This window comes from Grus americana, chromosome 17 (genome assembly GCF_028858705.1).
Source record: "Grus americana isolate bGruAme1 chromosome 17, bGruAme1.mat, whole genome shotgun sequence".
NCBI lineage: Eukaryota > Metazoa > Chordata > Aves > Gruiformes > Gruidae > Grus > Grus americana.
Window position 1 is genome coordinate 7,018,973 of NC_072868.1, and position 22,484 is coordinate 7,041,456.

General features: G+C 51.2%; 1 protein-coding gene across 1 annotated transcript; it reads right to left on the reverse strand.

Moving 5' to 3' along the window:
- Positions 1 to 7,272: 7,272 nt before the first annotated feature.
- On the reverse strand, positions 7,273 to 16,032 carry LOC129214245 (thyrotropin-releasing hormone receptor-like). The gene is made up of 2 exons (XM_054845602.1): positions 15,247 to 16,032; positions 7,273 to 7,653 (listed from the first exon to the last, which is right to left on the reverse strand). Exons 1-2 carry the CDS (start codon positions 16,030 to 16,032, stop codon positions 7,273 to 7,275), a joined length of 1,167 nt encoding a protein of 388 aa, XP_054701577.1.
- Positions 16,033 to 22,484: the final 6,452 nt, after the last annotated feature.

Consider the following 22,484-nt stretch of genomic DNA (forward strand, 5'->3'; position numbering starts at 1 on the left):
CACTGTATCCATGTGGATCTTTGCAGGGGAATCTCCAGGTTTCTTTCCAGGTTGACACATTCACTCCTGTCTTCAAGGAGAGTCCATCAACATGTGGTGCAGCATTTCATAGGTGGCATTTGGATGGTTTTTAGCTTTTTCCCAATATCTATTTCAAAATCTTGTGGGGTTTTTTGTTGATAGGGGGTACTTTGCAAAGAGTATTGTTTTCACTTACTGCTTTTTAGAAGTTTGGGGCCAGTTGTTTGACGACATCTCCACTTCTCTGAGCAAAGTCTGTGTGCTACTATTGCGCTGGCCTCTGCCAGAGGTTGCATGGGGCCAGGAGGAAAGGCGGCTCGCTGGCCCAAAGCCTGCCCGGGCGATGCAGACAGCCACTGACAGGTCCCTTCGCTGCCTCCCAACCCCAGGGTTGCGGCCAAGTTTCTTCCCCGCTGTGCGTTGCTGCCTGCTCCTCCGGCACCATGGTCCTCCTGGGTTTGGAGAGGAGTGATTCTTCTCTGCCTGTGGCCCGTCCTCTTGCTCAGCCCCTTGAACTGGCCAAAGTGAGAGGAAAGCCAGGCGCAAGGGACAGGGAAATGGCAGCCGGGAGAAGAGTGATTTATGGGGGAGGATGAGAGCAGAGAGCAGAGCCCAGCGCCAGCCAGGGGCAGCGGGGCCTGGGGGCCTGAGGAATCCAGAGTAGTCGAAACCTTCAATCCCTTTTCTATTTCTGGAGTGTCTCACATGAGCAAAGCCAGGCTATGCAGAGGGGCTGGCAGGGCGCAGGCTGAGCCCCCGCGGGCAGCAGGGGCTCCTCCGGCTTCTGCAGCAACAAGCAGTCTCGTGGCAGAAGATTTCATGCTCTGGTAGAGACTTAAGGAGCTTAGTTCAGTGAAATGATGGCTTTATTGTCTTCTGGGCTTGTTTTGCTTCTGGTATGGGAGGAACCAGCAGCGTCTCATTCATCCAGTCTCCGGGAGGAGTCTGGGAACAGTGGGGTAACCGGAGCCTTTTGCACCTCATAAATCTCAGGCTGATGAATGGAGCAGATCTTTGGCCCATGTGTGGCAGAGGCAGCAGGGAGGAAGGTGGGTCTGCTGCTAAAGCAATGATGTATTGCTTCAAAAATATTAATAAAAGAAAAATGAAAAGCCTGTCCCTGCCCCAGGCTAGGGAGAACAGTGCTGGGTCTCTGCCTCGGGAGCTGCTGGTTTCAGGGGTAACGTCCCCCATGCTGCTCCTGGCTGAGTGTCCCTGGGTGCAGGCAGGGAGGTGTCCGATATGTGAGAAGCAGGATAAAGGACTGGCCTGATCCTGTGACCGAAGGGCAGCAGCCTTAGCCTCCACCGATGGGAGGGAAGGTGCAATATGAGCCCCAGTGTCCTTTGAGAGTGACCTGCCCAGGTGTCCTGGGGACGGCCACGCTGCCCTCCACTGTCCTTGTGGGGCATGGGGGCTCTTGAGAGCAACCCCCTCTCTTGGCCTTCATCTTTGCGTGAGAGGAAGGGCCAGAGCTGGGGCGAAGGTGGCTCCAGCTGCAAGTAGGTGCTGGGAGGAGCAGAGGGGTTACTGTGCTCCTTTCTGGCCCAGGAGCTAGGAACAGGGCTGGCTCTACACCACTGCTTTTGCTCTGGGACCCTTCCTGGAAGAAGCCAAAGTGAGTCCCAGGAGCATTAATGCATCAGGGAACAGCCAACGTTAGCAACTCCAGCAAAACATTTTTCCATGCCTGGCCACGGCTCAGCCCCCAGCCGCGGCTCTGAAAGCGCTGGCTTTCCCTTCCCGCATGGCCAAGCCAGGACTGGCAGCAAGGGGTCCCACGGTGGCCACCCACTCCTGTCCTCTTCTGCCAGAACCACTGGCACTGCGTGGCTGGAAAAAAGTTGCTTTTATTTTATTTCTTCTGACCAGCCACCCATGCCGCACCCATGAGGACAGACAGGATCAGCCAGCATGGGAGGACAACGGGCCCTCGCTGACTGTCTCAAAATCATATTAGCACCAGGACCACCCCAGGACCTTCTCCCTGAGAGGGGAAAGCTTTTAAAGGCTTCCCTGTGTGTGGCTTCAGGCATTCCCTTTTAGAGGAGCAGCGAGCAGCCTCCGGTGCACTCGCAGCATCCCCTGTCTCTATAGAAACAGCACACTCAGTGCACAATTCACAAGGTGGTTATTAAAGAAAAGTCAGCAATTATAAACCACAGATTGTCCTTAATACTTTTGCCCATCACGCATGGCACAGGGGACCTGTGGCGTTGCAGTCACATTCCCTCCCTCAGGCTGGGAAATTGCTCCTGATTCGGGGCACAGGCAATGCCAGCGATGCCCTCCCATCGGGGTCTGCATTTAAACCCCGGCAGGGCAGAAGTGGGCAGGGCTGGTTAACTGCTAAACTGGGGGTATTTTAGTAAATTAGAGTCAGTCCTGTGGGACTGGCAGACTTTGATCCGCTGTGTGTCACAGTGCGCTCCCCGAAACGGATGCCTTGGTCTGAAGAGTGCTGAGGAGCAATCTTTGAGCGAGTAGAGAGGAGGCAGGTCCCGGGGCAGCGCTGGCCAAAGAGCCCTCCAGACGCCTTGGGAAACACAGATTGCAAGATAAACAAATAACTGCTGAGTGATTACATTAATATTGCTGCAGGACTATCCCCCAGGCTTTATTAACAGCTCCTTAATTGGGGCCTGCTTGAACTAATTAGTTCAAAGCAGCACCCAGGGACCAGACCGGATTGAATTCATTCCTTAATGGGTGGTCCACACTCTCTTGTGTCTCTGAAAAACTTAAGCAGTTGCTCAGCATCCTCTTCAGTGACCTGAGTATTACTCATGTAAAGGTACCCCTATTTTAATTTTAATAATGTACTCTTTGCAGGATTGTACCCCAGAGTGAAAGCCAAGCTCTAAGAGCCTGCTCTGGTTGCAGGGAGGTGCTGGGTGCTCTCGTGGTATTTTTGTCCCTTTTTTAGGGAACTGCTGGTGTTTTGTGGGTCACTCTCTAACGTGGCCCTTGCACAGACTGGCTCCCAGGGCACTGGCCAGGACTGCAGGGAAGACGGTCTCCCAAAGAGCCATCAGCACAGCTACGCTCTCCTCTGGTGCAGTCTGGCATGGATGCCCAATTTCACCCCAAAAGTACCTTTTCCACCACCCAAATCTAGAGACAAGGTAAGACAACAACCTGACTGGGACTTAAACTGAGGATTTTGGTAAGTTATGAAAACTTCTGTGTATTGCAGGAGTAGGTGAGCCTTGCTGGGGACCCATCCATGCGCTGCACAGAGGCAATTACTGTATGACCTCTATCACTGCCTTTGGGACCAGCCAGGTTCAGGTAAACATCCTGGACGTGGTGTTTCCTACACTGGACATCTCTGATGAATGCCGTGAGCTTCAGCCAACCTGTGGTTCTCCCAGCCCATAAACCTCACTCGTCCCTCTCCCACCAGCCCTCCCCAAGCTGCTGTCTCCTCCGTGCCCCTCTCTGCGCTGCTCACCAATTCATTCCCCCTCCCCAGGGCTCTGCGGCAGAGGCAGGTCCCTCTCTCCTGCCAGGGGACTTGTTTGCTGTGTAAGTGAAGAAAGCAGATGTCATTTTACCAGGTCAACAAGCACTGGAAGGGCTTTAATTAAGAAACTAACAGGTTAGATCAAATTGACGAGTGGCTTCAATGTGGTAAATTATTTAGGAGTAATAAATTCTCTATTTGGTGGCATATTTATAAACTTGCAACCTATGCTCATGCTGTTGAGAGTAAATAAATGCTGAGGGTGAAATGCAGCATCGGATTTTACAAGCAGAGTGGGGTGTTGCAGGATATGAGGTAATCCAGGCTCAAGCTTGAAGGGGGCTCTTTGATTTCTTATAAGGAATTAAGGTTTTTATTCAGACCTTGGATATCCAGAGGAAGTTGCAGTGATGAGTTATTTCTTTTAATTCCTTTCTGCTGGTGATTTATTTCCCAACAGCACACAGCTGCCTATCCTCTCAACCAGCATCTTTTTAGCAAGCAGAGTGCTGACCTTCCGCATCCGCTTCCACCGAAAACCCTCTCAAATCCTCCTAATGTGTCAGAATACGTGCAGGCAGAAGGAGCAGGAACTCATTCCTCATCTACAGAGTTGAATGCTCCGATGCATTTGCTGGAGATCTCGTGATGCCGGGGGAATTTATCTGCCAATTACTTCTCAAAAAATAACAAAGGGTCATGCAGTCCTTGGCAGAAAGAGGAGAAGAGAATTGGGTTTTAATTGAATCCCAAGTATGTTGAACAAGAATTTCAGAACTATCAATTAGCTGTTGGCCTGGGGCTAAAATTTAATTAAGAGAATAGTCCTTTCAGGATGTCTCTGTCTGGGGTAAAAAAGCATAAAGGGGAACAGTGAAGACTGGAAATATGATGGAGAGGCAGAAAAGATCCTGCCAGAGATGCTTCAGAGTCGAGCTGCTACTTGGGTTGGTAGAGATCAAGGTGGTCTGTCAAACTGCACATCCCATGCCTGAGAAATGCCTTGGGTCAGGATGCAGGTGGGTTTCTAAGCTCAAACAGTAAATCCTCTTCCCAGGTGGCCTCAGGGCAAAGCTGGCTTTCCTGCTGCTCTCTGCACCCACAGCCCATCCCCAAGGAGATGCTGCCTGTGCTTGATGCCCCAGGGAGGCACCATCCTCCATAGCCCCCCAGCCCCGAGGGCAGCTGGGCTGTGCTTTGGTGCCGTGATGTGCCTACTGTACCAGAGCAAACAGCACCAGGGTGCAGAGTCCCAGTCCCGGCTCTTCCTCCTCTCCAACCCCACCGTGCTTACAGGTGTTACCAATTTACTGCGCTGCTAAGACAGGATAATTTGCTCCTCTCTTCCTTCCTTGCCATCCTCCGTCCCCTTATAGCTGTACAGATTAGTTGGCTGGAGAGCAAGAAGGGAAAGAGGAGAGGATGGGATGCTGCCCGCTCTCTGTCTCTGGCTGTCGGGGCTGGCCATGGTGTGTGTGCACCCAAAGGCGCCTGCGTGCCCAGGGCCCTGTGCCCCAGGGAGCCGCAAGCTGCAGTCGGCTGTGAAAATAAAGAAAGTTAATTAATTCCTGTGCTGGCTGGACAGGGCATGGAGTGGCTGAAAGGGAAAAAGCTGTTATGTTCTGAGGAGGTAACTCTGATGCATTGGAAGAAGGACTCATTAGCACCAGAGCCCAACTTCGCTCTGGGCTGCGCAGTAAGCTGTTCCTGTTAGCCTCAACCCAGCCTGTGCGAGAGCTGACGCATCCGGAGCTCAGCCCTGGATTTTGCCACATCCAGGGAACCAGCAGCTGCCCCAGGACTCCTCTTCCTCCTCCTATGCCTTACCTGTGTGTTACTTCAAGGCACCCTGGTCCTTACTGCTCTGGTTTGTCTGCAGATGCTTTTATCGATGTCTGCTAAGGAAAACTCTGTTCTAAGGGGGGAAAAAAATCTATACTAAAGAAAAGATTGTTACAAGCAAATTGTTTCATTTCCTAGTTTCTTTTGTTAAGTGGAACAATTTTCTCACATCGTAACAAAACTGCTTCTGTTTTCTTCAAGAAGCAAGTCCCAAATCTCTGTGCAGGACTACGTTAACAACAATGAAGAGGAACTTTCTTCCTAAATTCCCAATATTCACAAAAGAGTGCAAAAATAGCATGAATCCTTAAATTCCATACACACGCTGTTTCAAATAATTGCAGAAAACAATGTTCTCTTTCCCCATCCTTCAGTTATTTTGTGGGGCAAAACAGATAGTTTAATAATTCACAATATAATAATCATACATGCAAAACTACCCTACACCAAAATGAAATTGATCCTGGACCGTTCCGGACACGTTGGTGGGAGGTGAGGTCTTGTTCGGACTTACCCAGGGAAGTGATTTCCCATAGACGTCGAACGGTTACTTAACATCCCGTGCTCTTAAAAATATCACACAGATATTTTCCAAAGTGTACGCAAAATTCTAAGACCATTTAACACTATGGATTGGTGAAAAACAGTGTTGAAGAGCGAGGCTGAATTGGCTGTTCAAAGAATTTTTTACAGTCACTCGAGGGTTACTGGTGGCTGACACTTGTTTTATTTGGCAAGAGCCTCAGCGTTTGGCTCGTGTAATCTTCCACATTTTACTCCTAGTCCAGATGGTTTCTTGCAAGTCTGGGGCAAGTATCCTTGGGCTGGTTTCTTGGACGCCTCAGGTTATGAATATCCACTTTGCACACAAGATGATAGCAGCAGTGAATATTGTTAATGTCTTATAGTCAGTGTGTTATCACAAAACACTTGATAAACTTCCACAAACTATTTTCAGGAAATAAGAGAATTACTTCATCTGTCATTGAAATGCAACTGTAGCTGAGACAGAGAGCAACGCTGCTCAACAGCACGCAGCTACACCACACCAGGGCTTACGGAACAGGGCTACGGTATCCAGCTGAAGCGACTAGAAGAATTTGGACATAAAAGGTTAAATTATCCAAAAGAAGCTTAGACCACAATGATGGAAGTATTACTATTACCTTAAGGAACACTCATTTTTAGATTGTTCATTTTTCTGTAACAAATTCAACTGGTCCGTACCTTGGGTGTATGTGCTACCAGCGCCGCAATATTTCCAGAAGTGTGGAGTGAGGTTCCTGGCACCCAGCTTCAGTCATTCCTAACACAGGACTCTCCAGCTGAGCGAGTCCCTTTACAGTCAATGGACAGAATAATCACATCTCAGGAGGCATTCCTCTCCTCCTGAGGTAGTGTTTTCCTCAGAGGACTGTGCTGAGATGAGAGGAGACGCTTTCTGGAAGTGCCTAACTGTTCCCGTTAACTCTAGGAGGACTCCAGAGGAGCAGCTCACATGGGTGTCTGTGTTATTGGCATGTAAATTCAGGTGGGTGAATCTCAGCCTATCAGAAAACTGGTCTGGCAGAAAGCAGGTGTTGATTTTTTTTTTTCCTTGAATGCCCTTCTCTTCCTGGATTTCCTTTCAGTGCTCTGGCCCAACTCAACAAACAGTTGCACTTGCACGTAACACAGAATAGCATCGCACTGCTATATTTAACTACAGGTTCTTTAAAGATGCTGAACATTGACCTGTGCCTAACACTTCACCAAACAAGAATAAATTAGCGTTAAGGAAAAGCAAATTAATTTGCCTCTAAGAATCTGTTTTGTTAAATGCCCTGGAGAGGTATTAAATTAAGCTTGCTGCAATGCCAAAGCAATTTCTGTTGGCACTTTCCCAACACAGTGCATACAGCCGCATAGCTCCCACCGCCTGTGTTGTTTCAGCGTCCCAGGATTTATTTGGCAGGCTTGTTCTTCTTTGCAGGTGCTGGGAGACTGTTCAGATCTTCATGTTCGGTGACGTTGTGATCGGAGCTGTCATGAGAATAGTCCTTCGTAACACTGTAGTACACCGGCGCGGTGTACGGCATGGGATTCTCGGCACTCTTCTCTTCACACTTGCATAACTTCCTAAAGGCAGCCCTGAACTTCTGTGACATGAGGTTGTAGATGATGGGGTTGATGGCACTGTTCAGGTAGATGCACATGCGGCAGAAGAGAAGGAACCAGGTGTTCAGGTACGGAGGGTCCATGAAGGAGTTCACCACCACCAGTGTGCGATAAGGCATCCACAGAAGGGCGAAGAGGACCACCACGACAGCCAGCATTTTGGTCACCTTGCCGGATGGGATATGCAAAAAGAGAAACAGATGATGCTAAATCTCCAGCAGCGCTTTCCCACCTGAGGAAATGGTGCAGACAGCTAATTCAGTCTACATATTGCTTTTATCTCCCTTTAAGCATTTAAAATAGGCACCCAAACCATAGGGCTACTCTTCTTTGAATCCATTTTGTTCATGAAACAATCCTGCATAAATAAATCCCTTAAATGATAGGTTTTCACCTACCATTGAAGAACCTTTAAAACTCTTTAGGACAAGCATCTACCAGTCTGAAAATGGGCTGGGATAATCATGGGAATTTCTGTACCAGAAAGCAAATTTGAAAATGGTACATAAAAATAAATCAATGTGGAAAATAACTTGTGCAAAAGTGGGGACCTAAGTTTTGGGGGTGCCATGGGGTATATCTCAACTCCCTGCCTAGGATCTCCTGGTTTCCTACACCAACTATACTGTTCCAGGGAATAGGGTCCTGGTACAGAGCAGCACTGGGAGCAGAGTGTCTGGAGTCTTACACAAATTCCTACTTGTGCTGATAAGGGAGTTACTTAGCTAATTGGTATGGTTTATTTCAATTTGTGGCACACTAGGGAAGTACTACATTAGCATATTAGGAGCAAGAAGATATTGAGAATTCAGAAGTGAGCAGTAATTACCCTCAGCTCGACTCAAGCTTGTTTAAGAAAATGGGGTTTCGTACTGATACTCCAGCGATTCTAATAATTTCAACAACTATTTCTGGTAGGTGACAATCAACCTCCAACAAATACTTACAGAATACACACACCCCCAAGGAGGAAAGTATGAGTAAACACTGATGCTGCACGCATATGAAGGCAGTGGCATTTCAAACGTCAGAAGGGGAGTTGTGCAATGACTCTGGTTCTCTATATGGAAATAAGCACTTAGATCATGTTCAAGTCTCTCAGTTTTTCTTGGAGTGCTTTTTTTACTTCGTCACAAGCAACTATGCCTTCCTGTAATGCTGTGAGCAGAAATCAGGAGTGGTTGGCAGTGGCAACAAAACTTTCCCTACAAGAAAGGGACTGTTATGAAGTTGAGGCCAAAATAGAAGTGTTTTACTGTCTGTGGTTTAATGGGAACGTGAGGACACTTCCCAGAATAAGATCTTGCAGTGATATGGTGAGTCCTGAGGCTGTTGCTAAGACTGCAGCATGTTGGCTGCTGCAGTTTGTTGCCTTTTGGGAAAGATATGAGAGATTATACAAGTTGTGTCAGTAAAAGGCAGCTTCAGAGCTTTTCAATGCCTTTTACGAGGGCTGGCTGGATCCAAAAGAGCGAGAGCCATCTCACAAGCTTTTGGTTTCAAGCCACCCTATCTAGTTTACAACTTCTGGAGTTATAATCTAGTTTATAGAAATACTCCTGCACAGATAGGCTGGGAGAGGACAGCAGCGGCTTGGCACACAGTTGACCATGACCAAAATCTCTCCGTACCAGCATGGTTGTAGCCGCTGCCTCCGCCGAGGCTGGCAGGGCAATCCAGGCTCGGCCACCCCTTGCCAAGGGCAGGACTGTCCTGACAGCAGTGGTGAGACAGTATCGCTGTGGTCTGCACTGCAAGAGTGGCAAACAGCGAGCTCCAGGATACTGGGTCAGCCCAGGAAGGAGCAGATTTTGCTTCAACACGGTACGCTACATGAGCAGTGCGTATGGATGGGACCTGTGTTCTCTACTGTTCTGAGCATCTTTAGAGCAAATAGATGCAGCAGCGGTGGAGCATTCAACCAGCCTGCTGCCTTCCACAGACCCGCTTCTCAGGTTTGCAGAGAGAATTGCTTTTGCCATGTTTTGGATGCGTCTGAGGCTTATTTCCCAAGAACCTGAATTAAATTGATCTGAACAAAACTGTGCTAACAGCTGAACCGTACAGCAAAATGCAACCAACTCCTGAGTTGCCATTCAATGATCCTGAGTACCATTTCAGTCAGAATTTAATTCCCCTCCACAAAGCAGTTTATTCCTTCTGGGAGATGAGGCCAGGCTCTGTGCTTTTCCATCTCATGCAGAGACTGAACACGTCCCTGTCCTGCCTGGCAGGGTCCATGTTAGAGGGCTGTCTTAGGGGTAAGGTTGGTGGGGATCTTTCCATCAAATTCAGCAGTCCTACACAGCAGGATTGTTGCAAAATATGTCCGGGGAAAGTGAAACACTGCACCTCTGCGGGTCCTCGTGAGACAGAGGCACTCCTCACTCCGCGGTTGTCTCAGTTCCTGAGGGCTGGGGAGGATAAATCCCTTTTATGCGCTGAGCTCTGGCTGGGAGGCTTCTGTATGGCCAAAATGTCTCCTTTAAAGCTAACAAGTTAATACTGCTCATGTGACTGAAACACCTTTGGCTTTCTGACTGTTGTAACTCTCTGCCTTGTTTTACTGTTCAGGGACCCACGATGGCTGTGAAGAGTGATCTCAACTCTGCATTGGGTGACGACACCGGGGAGGTGTGTCCTAATAAGGCTGAAAAGGAAGTTCATTACGGTCCTTTCTGAGACCACAAGAAATGTAGTCTGGAAAAGAACCAGTGATTCATCTGCTTTTTTAGCCATAACTGCCTCTGCTTTTCCGCTGGTTGTTATGGAAATGCCGGCAATGCCAGCGAGCGCTTGCCCAGCTCCCATCCAAGCAAGATCCCAACACCTTCCTCCAGATCGCAGAAGACCACTAAGTGCTGCCATCCAAAGAGCACTTACTGCTACACGTCCCACAGCCCTGTGAAAAAGCTGTCTTTGTCCTGGGAGGAGAAACTGGCTGGAAACATCACCATGAAGATTTATTACCTCCGTCTCACTAAATGCCTTCAGTGGTCCCCGAGGACGCTGCATCCAGACCCAAGCTGGGACGGGCAGCCCTACCTGAGCTTGCTGTAAGATTGACATTTGCCTTTCAAAAGGTCTGTACAGACCGTGTTCTCCTGGGTGTGACTTTAGCAAAGTTGTGTCAACACAGGATGTCTCCTCTGGATAAAACCTAATGGTCTATTCCAAACTCACTCTCATATCTCCGTCATGGGGAAAGAAATCTCCAGCATCATCTTCATGCATGGCTAAAATCTGTCTCCATGCCTTTCCTCACTCTACCTTGCTGAGACAGGTGACTATGGCACACCTGAGGTGCTCTGAACTTACTTCTGGTGCTCTTGTGAAAAAACGAACCAAATCAGCACTCAGGAGAGCTTGGGACATTTATCCCTAACTGGATTAGTCCTGAATTACGGTCCCAAAAACTCAACTGCACCCAAAAAAGCCAGAGTTTTGCTGTAGCCTCAAAGCAGCCCTCAGGGAAGCACCAGCTCAGGGACAACCTTTTTTCTGACAAGTGTTTTGCAACAGCTCTCTTTGCTGTACATAGTGTGTGCACACAACAGCTGCACAGGAGCTACGGATAGAAGCAAGACAAGGATTTGTAGGCAGAAGGAGATGTTTTACTAGAATTGTTGGTATTTAGCTGAAAACCACTTATGAGCACCTAAGCCAGTGTTGTTGCTGGATGGCCAAGGATATCTGCTGTGCAGCCCCCGACTGCATCCTGGGTCCCTATGCCAAAGCTAAAGGGCAGCTCATCTTCCACCAGGCACCTCCGTGGGCCATGCCCAGTGTAACTCCCAGAGCAAACCCATACTCAGCATCCTTCTCCAGCCTCTGCCCCTGTCCCCGAGGCCACAGATGCTTCTCTCAGGTCAGCGTCACCACTCCTTGTCCAGGCACCACCATCCTGAGCTGCAGCATCCTTTTTTTAGGAATCCCACTCCCTCTAGCGGTCCCTCTCCGGCAGGTGACATACGTGCTTGTGGTGGCTGCTGCTTGTACCTGTGGGGCTTTGCTTCTGTAGGTGATAAATACAGCAAAACCTCATGCCTTGTGTTGTCCTGCTCTGGACGTATGTGTTTTAGAGGCACCACTGAGGGAACAGAAGCATCTTCATGCTCTGAAAAGCAAGCAGTGCAGCGCTGGGGCTGTGTAGAAGTACACAGTGAGAGTTGTATTTCCAAACTCTGCATCTCCCCAGTAAAACACCCCCAGCCATCTTTAGAGTCAAGGGAGAAAAATGAGCACCTCTGGAGTAGTTCCTTTTGGGCTCCCAGACCCCAAAACTCCCAAAGCCAATTCCCCTCTGACCATAAAGAGAGGCCAGAGGAGGAGCACCAAGGTGGGTGCTGCACCCTGGTCAGGGTGACCACCTGAGCTACACACACACAACACCCGTCCTCCTGCCCCGCTCTGCTCTCTCCTGGCTGACACATCCTCTGCGAGCTGAACTGCCCTCATGCCACTGCTCTGTGATGGGAATCTGGCAGATGCTTGTGCACCATCGCCCCAACAAACTCAAAGGTGTTTGTGGGGTTGAGGTTCTGCTTCACTGGGGTGCAACCTGCTCTCTACAGGGTCATGTGAAGCTCTCGCTACACATGTAAAGCCTGTCAGACAGCAACACTATTGCTGTTTTGGACCAAACTTGCAAACCTGATTTCTAATGGTGTCCTTACTGGTTTAGTCTACTTGGTAATTGCACTTTAAAGAAGCTGCACCCTCACTTCAGTTTTCCCCACCAGCAGCACGCGCATCACTTTCACAGTCTCCTCCAGGAGAGCGTGAGAAGTCAATGGCATTACCTGTCAGGCTGCCCTTTCCTTTCCACCCTGGCCATGGGTGATTAATGAGCAAGGAATCCTGCTTATGAGCTTCTCAGCCAGCATCAGCTATTGCAAAGCAGTGTCTGGTGGTCCGAGTTGAGATCCATCTGTACATCCACCTTTCTGCAAGTTTCCTCTGGCTTTGAGGGCAGTAATGCCATGGCTATCAGAAAATCAGAGAGGAAACCTTTCTTCTGGTGAAGACAACACAGGACACTGGTGTCCAGGCTGCTCCCTTTCAGGGCTCATACGTGCCCATTGCACGGGGGCTTTTTGACATTGATTTGCTTGGAGGTGAACCTCGCTTGGAGAAGACCACTCAGGTCCCTTCGGTGCCTCTCTCTCACCTTTGCTAAAGCCCGGCTGGTGAGGTGTCCCATGGACCCGGGTGCTGTGGGGGCCATAGCCCCCCCAGACACTGCCCTGCCTCTTCACACGGGCACATGCACCTCTGTCTCTGTCACCCACATGTCCCACTGTGGAGCCCCACTGGCCACAGGAATGCTCTGCTCTGCTCGCTTTTAAGCCCCTTCTCTTATTCAACATCTCCATCTGCCAGCTCTGCTGTCATGAATGGATGCAGCTACCTTCTGTCTCACATTAAAATCCCTTTCTTAATGATCTTTAATCACCCATTCCCCAGCACTCAGCCCATGCTTCCCCTCTGCTCTGCGCCCACCGGCCCTCTGGGGTCCTGCACGCTGCAGCGTATCCCCAAAAATATCATTCCTGTGGCCCTGGCTGCCCCTGCTCAGGGAAACAAGTTCCAGGCAGAATCCAGTGCTGAAACTTTGGGGTTTCCAGAGGCCTATTTCATCCCTGGGTGGTCGGGTTGTTGGTTTTTCCCTCATAACTAGATGCAGAATCATGACTCACCGCAGCTTTTGCTCCTGAATCCATCGCACTGCCAGCAAAAACCTCTGGCTGGATTTCAGGCAGTGCTCAGGTGGATGCTCCGACAGGACCTGGCTTTGTTATGCTCCAAGCACTCCTGTTCACACTGCCCAAAACTCTTGTCAAAATAGCTGTGTGGCTTTGGTGCACAGGTAACATTTCTGCACTGAGCATCCAGCAGATCCCCTCAGCAATGAATCAAATGGTTGAAGTTGAACACCCAGATCCTGGTTTTGCCCCCTCTGATTTTATGGACAGGCATATAAGTTTCCCTATGATTATATGTCAAATGAAGCAATCATGTCCTATGTCATATGCAACTTGTGAAAGATGTTTATGGAAAAACCTGGATTGCAGTCACCTCTGGGGTGCAGCACTGCATCCATTTCACAGTCACCAACCTGTGTGTCAGCCACCTAGCCCACATGCCACCAGTGGCACAGTTAGGGTTTCTTCCTCCATCCCTCTCAACACAGCTTGCTTTGAAGAGCTGCTGGTGTGAAACCAGAAGGAATCATTCAACAAGCCATAGCTGGAAGCCCTGGGAAACTGCTTTGCGGTTTAAAACCTCAGTGCCATCTTTTTTCCTAATGATGCCAGCTCTGCAATGTCAGGCCAGCCAGGGGAAGCCTTTGCATGCTAAGACATTTCAGGAGGTAATGACAATCTCAAGAAAACTCCCAGTGTAACAGAAAAGAGAGTACAAGATGTTTCCAGGAGCTGGAGTGCCTGTCATCCAGCCCCATCAGGACTAAGACCTCAGCCACTTGTCCTAATGATGCTGGAGCACATTGTGTGCAGCATGGTCACTCCACGTCGCAGCACTGCGGGGGGAGTGGCACAGCCCCTGCAGCAGCTGCTCTGGAAGGAGAGGTCCATCGACTCGCACCTTTAGGTACTGCCTTGTAGTATCTAGAGACCTCGCTGTCGAACACCCTGCCGGAGGCTCCCGCAGCAGCCAGCGACCCTGGGAGAGCAGGCAAGTACTTTTGCAGCAGTCAGGACTTGCTTTAAACCTTTCTGTGCTAGAGCAAAAGGGAGAAAAAGCTGAACTGGAAAGAAGTTCATGAAGAAATACACGTTCTCTGGGCTGTTTGCTGCCCCTCTGCAACTGAATCATCTCTTCCGGGGAATGGAGGTTCCTGTGAAAGTCAGGCATTGAGATACTGAGTTGGAAAAACAAGGACCTTAAGACAGGCTGAACAGGCTGTCTGGAAATCAGATTCTGCTCACTCAAAATCACAATAGAACTGGTGATTTCAGGGATTTAAATCAGACTCCCAGATTCAGCCCTTTACTTTAAAATAGCCCATGTTTCCGCCTATGCAAAGTTGGAAACCAGAATGGGATGGTCTCCTGCAAATGGCCAGTGAGCAGGCAAGAGTGTCCCATGTCCAGACAGTAACCTGTCCAAAGCAATGGGGCAAGAGACAGGAATTGTCCATGTGGACAGAGAAAGGAGGAACGAGGGCAGGAGGTGGGAGGAGAAGGAGATTGGGAGTGAGCAGGCAGCCAAATGACAGAGAAGTCGGCAAGAGGCAAACACACCACTGTGACACCAAAGTGCCCTCCCCCACTACAGGGACTGGGGGGCTGCAGCCAGGGCTGGGCTCAGAGAGCAGGGGTTCATGCCAGCTCTCCCCTCCCTTTGCTCCTCTAAATCTGAGGTCACCTGCCCAGGACCCTACCTGGGAGGCAAGTCCCGCCGGCATAACGTGACCCAGCACTCCCCTCCTTGGGGAGGCAATCAGTAATTAATTATCCAGCAAACACCCCTGCACTCCTGCCTCTCCCAAGTGATGCTGGAGCCCTGTCCTGCTCCCCTGAGCTCACCCAAAGCAGGGGGAGCCCATCTGTGCTGCCAGACCCCAGCTGGGCTTGGGGGGGACTTCTGTGCAGCAAATCAACCCTCTCCACTCCTCCCACGAAGAGAAGCAAAATATTGGGGCACCCCATCCCCTGCCAGAATGCCCCTCAAAGCACTGAGCCCCTGACAGCGCTGCCTGCAGCTCAGCATGCCCCAGCCCGGCGGGGAGCCCCTACCTGCTTGCGGGAGCTCAGGGCCCCCTTGGTGCCCCGGCAGGAAAGTTTGAGGGAGCCACCCTGGTGCGTGGAGCCCAGGCAGGAGTGCTGCGGGGTGGCGGGCAGAGGACTCATGAAGAGGATGCGGGCAATGAGGCCATAGAGGACAGTTGCCAGCCCCAACGGGATGACGTAGAAGACAGCAAAATCCAAGAAGTAAATGGGCATGTAAAGGCTTCTGGAGACCCGGTAGCCACAGCTGACCTGTGCCCCATCCGAGAAGGTGACCTGGGTCGTGTCCACCAGGAAGAACCACATGAGGCAATAGAGGGAGGTGAAGAGCCACAGCGAGGAGATGATGCGCTTGGCACGGGACACGGTGCACAGGAGCTGCGCTTTGATGGCGTGGCAGATCGCGATGTAACGCTCCACTGTGAAGGCGGTGATGGACCAGGCGGAGATGTTGATGCCCAGGTACTGCAAATAGGTGATGCAGAGGCAGCCGGCGTAGCCGTACACCCAGGAAGCCACCACTTCTGAGATGTTGGGCAGCCCGGCAGCCAGCAGCACGATGAGGTCGGCCACCGCCAGGCTCACCAGGTAGCAGTTGGTGGGGGTCACCATGTGCTTGGTGCGCAGCACCACCAGCACCACCATCACGTTGCCCGCGATGCCCACCCCGCAGATGAGCAGCACCAGCAGGATGGTGACCACCTGCAGCTCCAGGGGCTGCCGGGGCATCCTGCCCAGGGTCTGATTGCCGCTGCCGTCCAGAGCGGCTCCCGGGCTGGCCGAGCCGTTCTCCATCGCCCCCCCCGAAGCCTTCCCCGGCGGAGCTCCGCGCACCCTGCGGCGGGGAGAGCCGGGAGCCGGGAGCCGCCCCGCGGAGCCCCGCTGCCCCCCGCGCCCCCTCCCCGCCCTCCCGCCCGCCCCGGCTCCTCCCTCCCCTTGTTTTCCACGATTCACCCCAAGTCTCGCAGCCGCTCGGATCCTTGCACCCACCTCCCCTGCAAACTCCCCCGCTGAGTCTCGGCCGGGAGACACCTCCAGTCCCCGGGACCTCCTCGGGACCCCCAGGACCGCCCGAGCCCGGGAATCACCGGGGACCGCCTAGGACCCCCAGCTCCCGGGACCCTCGAGGACCTCCCCAGCCGCCGGGACCCCCCGGGAACCACCAGACCTCCCCAGGACCGCTCGCGAGCCCCCCGGGCTACCCCAGCCCCGGGCCCCCCCCCCCCCCCCCCCCCGAAGCCTCCTCCCGCATCCCCCGCCTGCGCCCGCCGGGTCCTAGCGCACCGCTGAGCCCAAGAGCAGGAGCCCAGGCAGGGGATGGGGGTAGCAGACTGGAGACCCCGGGGGTGGACAGGGGCAGCGGCTGAGGGCACCCCAGCAGCAAGCAGGTCCGCTCCGGGCCCAAGGACTGTGGGTGCCTTGTGTCCCCAGCTGAGCCACAGGCTGCACTGTCCCCGCGGGCAAGGAGAGCTGAGGATGAGGGGTCCTTACTTCCTCATCCTCAGGAGGATGGGACCAGGGCCACAGAGAGCTATGGCCTTTCTGGTTTCCCTTGGGCTGGGGCAGAGGAACTCCTTCCCTGGGGGTCATTAAACACGAGTTAGTGACCTCCTTGCGTCATCTTTCCTACAGCCACCCCTGTCCCAAACAAGCACATCAGTGTCACTCCTTTGGGGAAAGGCTTACCCAGTCCTGGGCTGGGAAATCCCGACTCTCCCCAACGATGAGGCTGGCATATCTGGTATCTCCCTGATGGTCAGGTTGGGAGACCCAGTATCTACCTGATGGTCAGGCTGGGAGATCCAGTACCTCCCTGATGGTCAGCAGTAGTCAGAATTTGCTGCCAGCTCTGTGCTTGCTCCTGACATCTCCGCAGTCTGTCAGAAAATGCATTTTCAGATTGAAAGAGCAATTGTGTTTGCAGAGATAAAGTGCTGAGGGTCCCCTAACCCCCCTTTTTTAAATAGACGCACTTTAAAATCCTCCTAGAAATTACAGCTGTTTAATGATACTACATAGACCGCATTCACCTACTTCAGTTGGCAGTCATCTCTTCAGGAGCCAGACAATTCCCCCTTTAGTCATCCCGACACCCGGAATTCCCCTGCTTCTCTCTGCATCATCCTGCAGCCTCTCACCAGGAGCCCAGCACCCGAGCCCTCGCACTTGCAGTCGTTCCAACACGTGTTACAGAAATACCCATCATCTACCTCCGTGTAAGGACTGGTCTGATGGCATCCATCACGTACTTTTTTGTGAGGCCTGGGGAGCTGTCAGGCAAAAGGCACTACTACAATTATCCGTAATAATCAACATCGCTGTCCTCTGGCAAGAACACAGCCTGGTTATTACGGGTGCAGCATCCTGGTTGCTTTATCCTGGTTCATTAGCAGAGCTGCAATACATTACCCCTCTCTGAAGTTGCCTCCCGGTTCCACTGTTGCTCCCATCTGCCTTGGCCCTGGCCCTTCTCTAAGCTGAAAAAATACCCTGTTCCTGCATATTGCTCATTGTGGTCGGCACACAGTTATTTCAACAGACGGTAATCTGTCAGCGCCAGCAGGTCCCTGTGCTGGCCGTGATGGATACTGCTGGGAAACACCCAGGTCTGAGGGTTGTCGTGGTCAGAAACCGGCCTCCGCTACTGCACGGCACTTGAAGTTAGTTGTGAAGTAGCACATAACAGGAGATAAATGAGTAATGACAAGATTTAATCTTAAAGCATGTGTTTGTGGGAAGGATGGGGATTGTGGGCATGTGTATTTGCTCACGTAATTCAAGGGTTTGCACTCTCCGCTGCTCTGGAGTGACTCTAACACAGACAGGCTTCCAGTGGTTCGTCAGGCTGCTGCTGTAGTGCAGCAATGCTGGGGGTCCTCCAGATGCAGACTGTGGCAGAGACAGCTGAGGCCTCAGAAATAACGATCACTAGTGCCAGCTTTTCATGAGTTTATGGAAAGCAAAATTTATCTCAAATGGATTTGGGATTCTCTGTCCTGTAAATTCTGTCCTCCAACAAGCAGATGGACTGGCTGGGAGCTGGAGGTGTTCACAGCTTCTCCCTGAGGGAGAAGACCACCCTGTCCCTGGGATACAGCCGTGCCCTGGCCGAAGCCACCCTGCTCTGCAGGAGCGCAGTGTAACACTCCTGCTTGGGTTCATGCCCAACAGGGCCCTTCTCTTCCAGGCACAATTTCACCACAATAAAAGCTCTCACAGGTTTCTAGAAAGACACTGAAAGAGGTACAGAGACATGCTTCCCAAGCACCGAAAGATGAGTCCTTGCATCTAATAAATTCAGCTCTGTGGGGACGGGCATTTGTGAGACAGCCGCATCCTTGGCGCTCTGCTTTTCATCGGGATTTGAGACTTTCAGTCCTTGAGATCTCTCAGCTGAGCAGGAGCAGAGCTGAAAATGAGACCCAGCTTACAACCTAGTCCTCTGCTTAAACCACAAGATGATGTTTCCCCATTTCTCATCTTTATTTGATGTGTCGAGGCACTGGATGTGACATCCAGTTCATCACGTGGCTGTGCAGCCTTGTGGAGCCCCAAGTCTGATACCTGTCGATTAACAACTCCGCTGAAAGCCCTTTGCTGAGAGTTGTGCCGAGCAGCGGAGCAGCTGTTCCAGACGGGCAAAACCCTTATTCCTGGCACAGCGCCGACTCCGAAACACGGGTGGGCGAGGGGCTGACGTGGTGGCACTGTGCGTGGGAGGGGAAAGGCACAAACCCTGTGTAAGCGTCCTGAGGGGGAACTTGGGGTTCATCTGCGTCCTCAAACTCATTCCAGGAATTGGCTTTGTGGGATCAGGAAACATAAACAAAACAAACCCTCACAGGGACCAGAGAAAGTTTTTGTTTCGGTTCAAACCTGGAACATCGTGTAGGATCGTTGCAGATAATTATTTCCCTCGACTCTTTGCTTCGTGGCACTAACAATTCGGTAGTTATTAGCACAGCGATACAACGGCATTAACTCACCTGGCTGAAGCAGCTCCTCCTGCCTCAGCCCCTGAGCTAATCTGTGTGTCCGTCGCAAGGCAGGGGCGGGGGGGCTGTCTGTGCGCCCCGCACACACCTGGGTGAGATCTCCTACACATTGTCAAAATGGCCAGGTTTGCTGCGAAGACTGATGAACGTTTCCCATTACAGACTCCTCCAACAGCTATACCGTTCGGGACGTGATGAGGCGTGTGTTTAAGATGAGGCCAGCCAGCTGAGAGTAAAGTTTTCTCTAGCTAACTTTTTTGGCACTTATATAAAATATTTTCTCAAATCCCAATATTTTGGTCACATTGATTCTTTTAACTACCATTTCACGTTAGGTTCTTTTAACATCCTTGTGTGTTTCCTTCTCTCCCAGCTTTGCCTTGAGCTGCTGTCCCCTGTGAATACCTGCCATACCCACTGCCTGAAACGTCAGGAAGGAGAGGTCTTCATTTTCCTGGGAGTTCCCAAACGGGAATGGCCGTGTCCCTGGGCTCCGGCTGTGGCGGGGCTGTTTCTGGGAAGGGCTGGCCGTGTGGCTGGGTTAGCAGCACTGCGCCTGGGCTGGGCGCTCGGGAAGTTCAGCACCAGCTTCAGTGCTGCTCCTCACGCAGCTCATCCCTCTCACTCAGCCTCACTGGGCAGCTCATTTAGTCCTATGAACAGAAAAGATCTCTGAGGCTCAGCATATTTAATAAACAGCGCTCTTACCCAAATCTGTGATAAATACTTCTCCATTCTCCGGTGCTTCATAACCTACAAATATTAAACCCATAAAACTTCTGCTGTTAGAGCTGGGGCACAGAGCCTGCATCCGCACGGTGCCGGTGAACGTGGACAAGCTGAATCACAAGAGGCCACAAGTGGTTTTAGGGGGCTGGGTTACAGGATTTGGGGCCCTGGGGAGCTGCCAAATTTTGAATTGTGAGCGATCTGTGGGGAAGTGATTCCCACCTCTGCACCCCTGCAGCTCAGCGTGGAGCGGGCAGGAGGGTGCTCAGCGGCTCTGCAGAGCAGCCTGAGGGCTGACAAGTGCTGTAAGAGACAGGGTATGAATCAGTCTGTTAAAAGCAACAGTTATTACTCGCTCAGGGAGACAAAGGAGGGAGAAGTTCTGTCAAAATTGCCTTCAACTGTTCCAGAGTCACAGCCTAGAAGCAAATCGCTTTGGGGCTTTATGGGTTAATGCCCTCAGAGCTCAAACCCCAGCAAAGAGGAAGCTGCAAAAGAATTAAAAAGATGCAAAATCGACCTGGGTATGTGCCACACACCTGTAAAAGCTGGTGATTTTCTAATGATTCTTCTAAGCAGGGAACCATCCCTGCAGGGATGCAGCTCCTGGAGAGCCCCACAGGGACCAGCTCACAGACCTGGGCTGCATCAGTCTGTGCCAGTGATGTGGGAGGGAACGGCACATGGTCACGATGGAAAACCTTGTGGATGAAAAGCCGGCTGAGGGAATGGAAAAAGATTAAGAGGAAGGCAGTGATAAAGATTTCTGTGGATGAAAACCAATTCAGGCTTGAAGACAACAAGGAATATCTTTAAGTTCTTAGATCCAGGAACGGGGCAGGCAGCATCTGCCATGGAGGCAGCGGGTGCCTGACGGATGGACAGGAAAACCTGCCTGGTGGTGCCAGGCTGAAGGAGCTCCTTCCGTTTATTGTAGCACCAAGCTCGGAGCAATGCGGTCACGAGGAAATGATGTTTCCCAGCCCCAGATGAGGACTGGGATGGTTTGTTATTCCCAGGCTCAGTGAGGACAGGCAGCTCTGCGAGTCATCTCAGGCTCCTCTCTTCCCTGCCCAGCCAGCACAGAGTTGCCTCCTGGCTTTCAGGTAGTTTTCTTTCTGGTTTGTATAATCTCTTCTAAAGTTATGTTGTTAAATCTATGACATACCAGGTCTTGGAAATGCCTTTGGGGCACAGAGGAATTTGTTGGTTTTTCTTCAGCTAATACATATAATTTGAGCTTGTAAAGAAAGCAAAGTGAGGCCACTTTCACAAACTGGGGCGAAAAAAAATCCCTTCTCCCCTCCCCTGCTTCCCTGCTGTGTTCAGAGCCTGAGTCCTCCAGGAAAAAGCCACTCACTGTGCAGAGATTAGCAAACATATGAAAAGAGATATAGCAAATAAGGAGCTTGGCCAGGGCCAGCTGTTCCTGAGCCTCTCGCCGGTGCAGGTACCCAAAATGGCTCGCACCGGGTATTTGCAGTGGTTCAGCTCCCTGGCAAAGCTCCCCACAGAGCCGCAGCTGGGGCATGAGTGCATGGGGATGGGAAAGTTTCATCTCTGCTTCCCCCCACCCCAGCTCCGGTGTAAAAACCTGAATTTCTGAAGCAGGGATCCGCTGTCACAGTAAATTGTCCCACTGGTGGCACAGGCGATGGGGAGCAGACTTCAGGAGATGTCCTTCTGCCAACAGCGCTAGGCTTTGCCTGCTGAAGAATAAAAAGGCAAGAATTTTTAATACAATAATAGGTAATATTTGCTGATCTCTCCCCAGAAATATCACCACAGAGTCATTGCAAAACTCGATTCATCACCTGGAGCCTGAAGGAAGGAGGTAACCTGTTACCCCTCAGAGCAGCAACTGCATCGCCTTCTCTCAGCCAGCATCACGCAGTTGGCTTTTAGCAAAGTACTACACAGATGGACCGGTGCAGCAGTCGTTCACTGATGCAGGAGAGCACAAGGAGGTCAGCTTTCTGTCACAGGGGTAAATTTTTAATAACAAAGGGGGAATTAGGCTGCTCTTCTTTGGAGCTGTAAGTAAGTTGGATGGATGTTGCCTCCCTGTGCCACAGGCTCAGTCCCCACATCCAGCAGCTGCCTCATGCAGGCAGAGGCATCCCAAATTAAGTCATCATTTCCAAGTATACCTCAGATGTGAACTGTCCCTATTAACATTTTAATAGGTACATCCTTCAGACTCAGCTCCAAGTAGCTCCTGGAAGGGCTGACCTCTTAGATATGCACCTTGAATAGTAAAAAAAAAATCACTCCGCAGTAATATGCATTGGACTGATTTGATAAGTTTGAACCAAACAGCTCTGCAGAGAATAACAGTGTGGGAACGGATACTTCGTGCAGCTCTGGGAGTGCCACTTTCCCCTCACTCTTAAACCCCCACTGCTGCAGGCACTTGGCTTGAGGGAAGCCAGGTGAGCACGGGGCGCAGTGTGTCTGTACAAAGGCTGTGAAAACCCCCATTGCCATCCTGTGTGCCAAGGGACTCCCTGCCCTGCTCCGTGA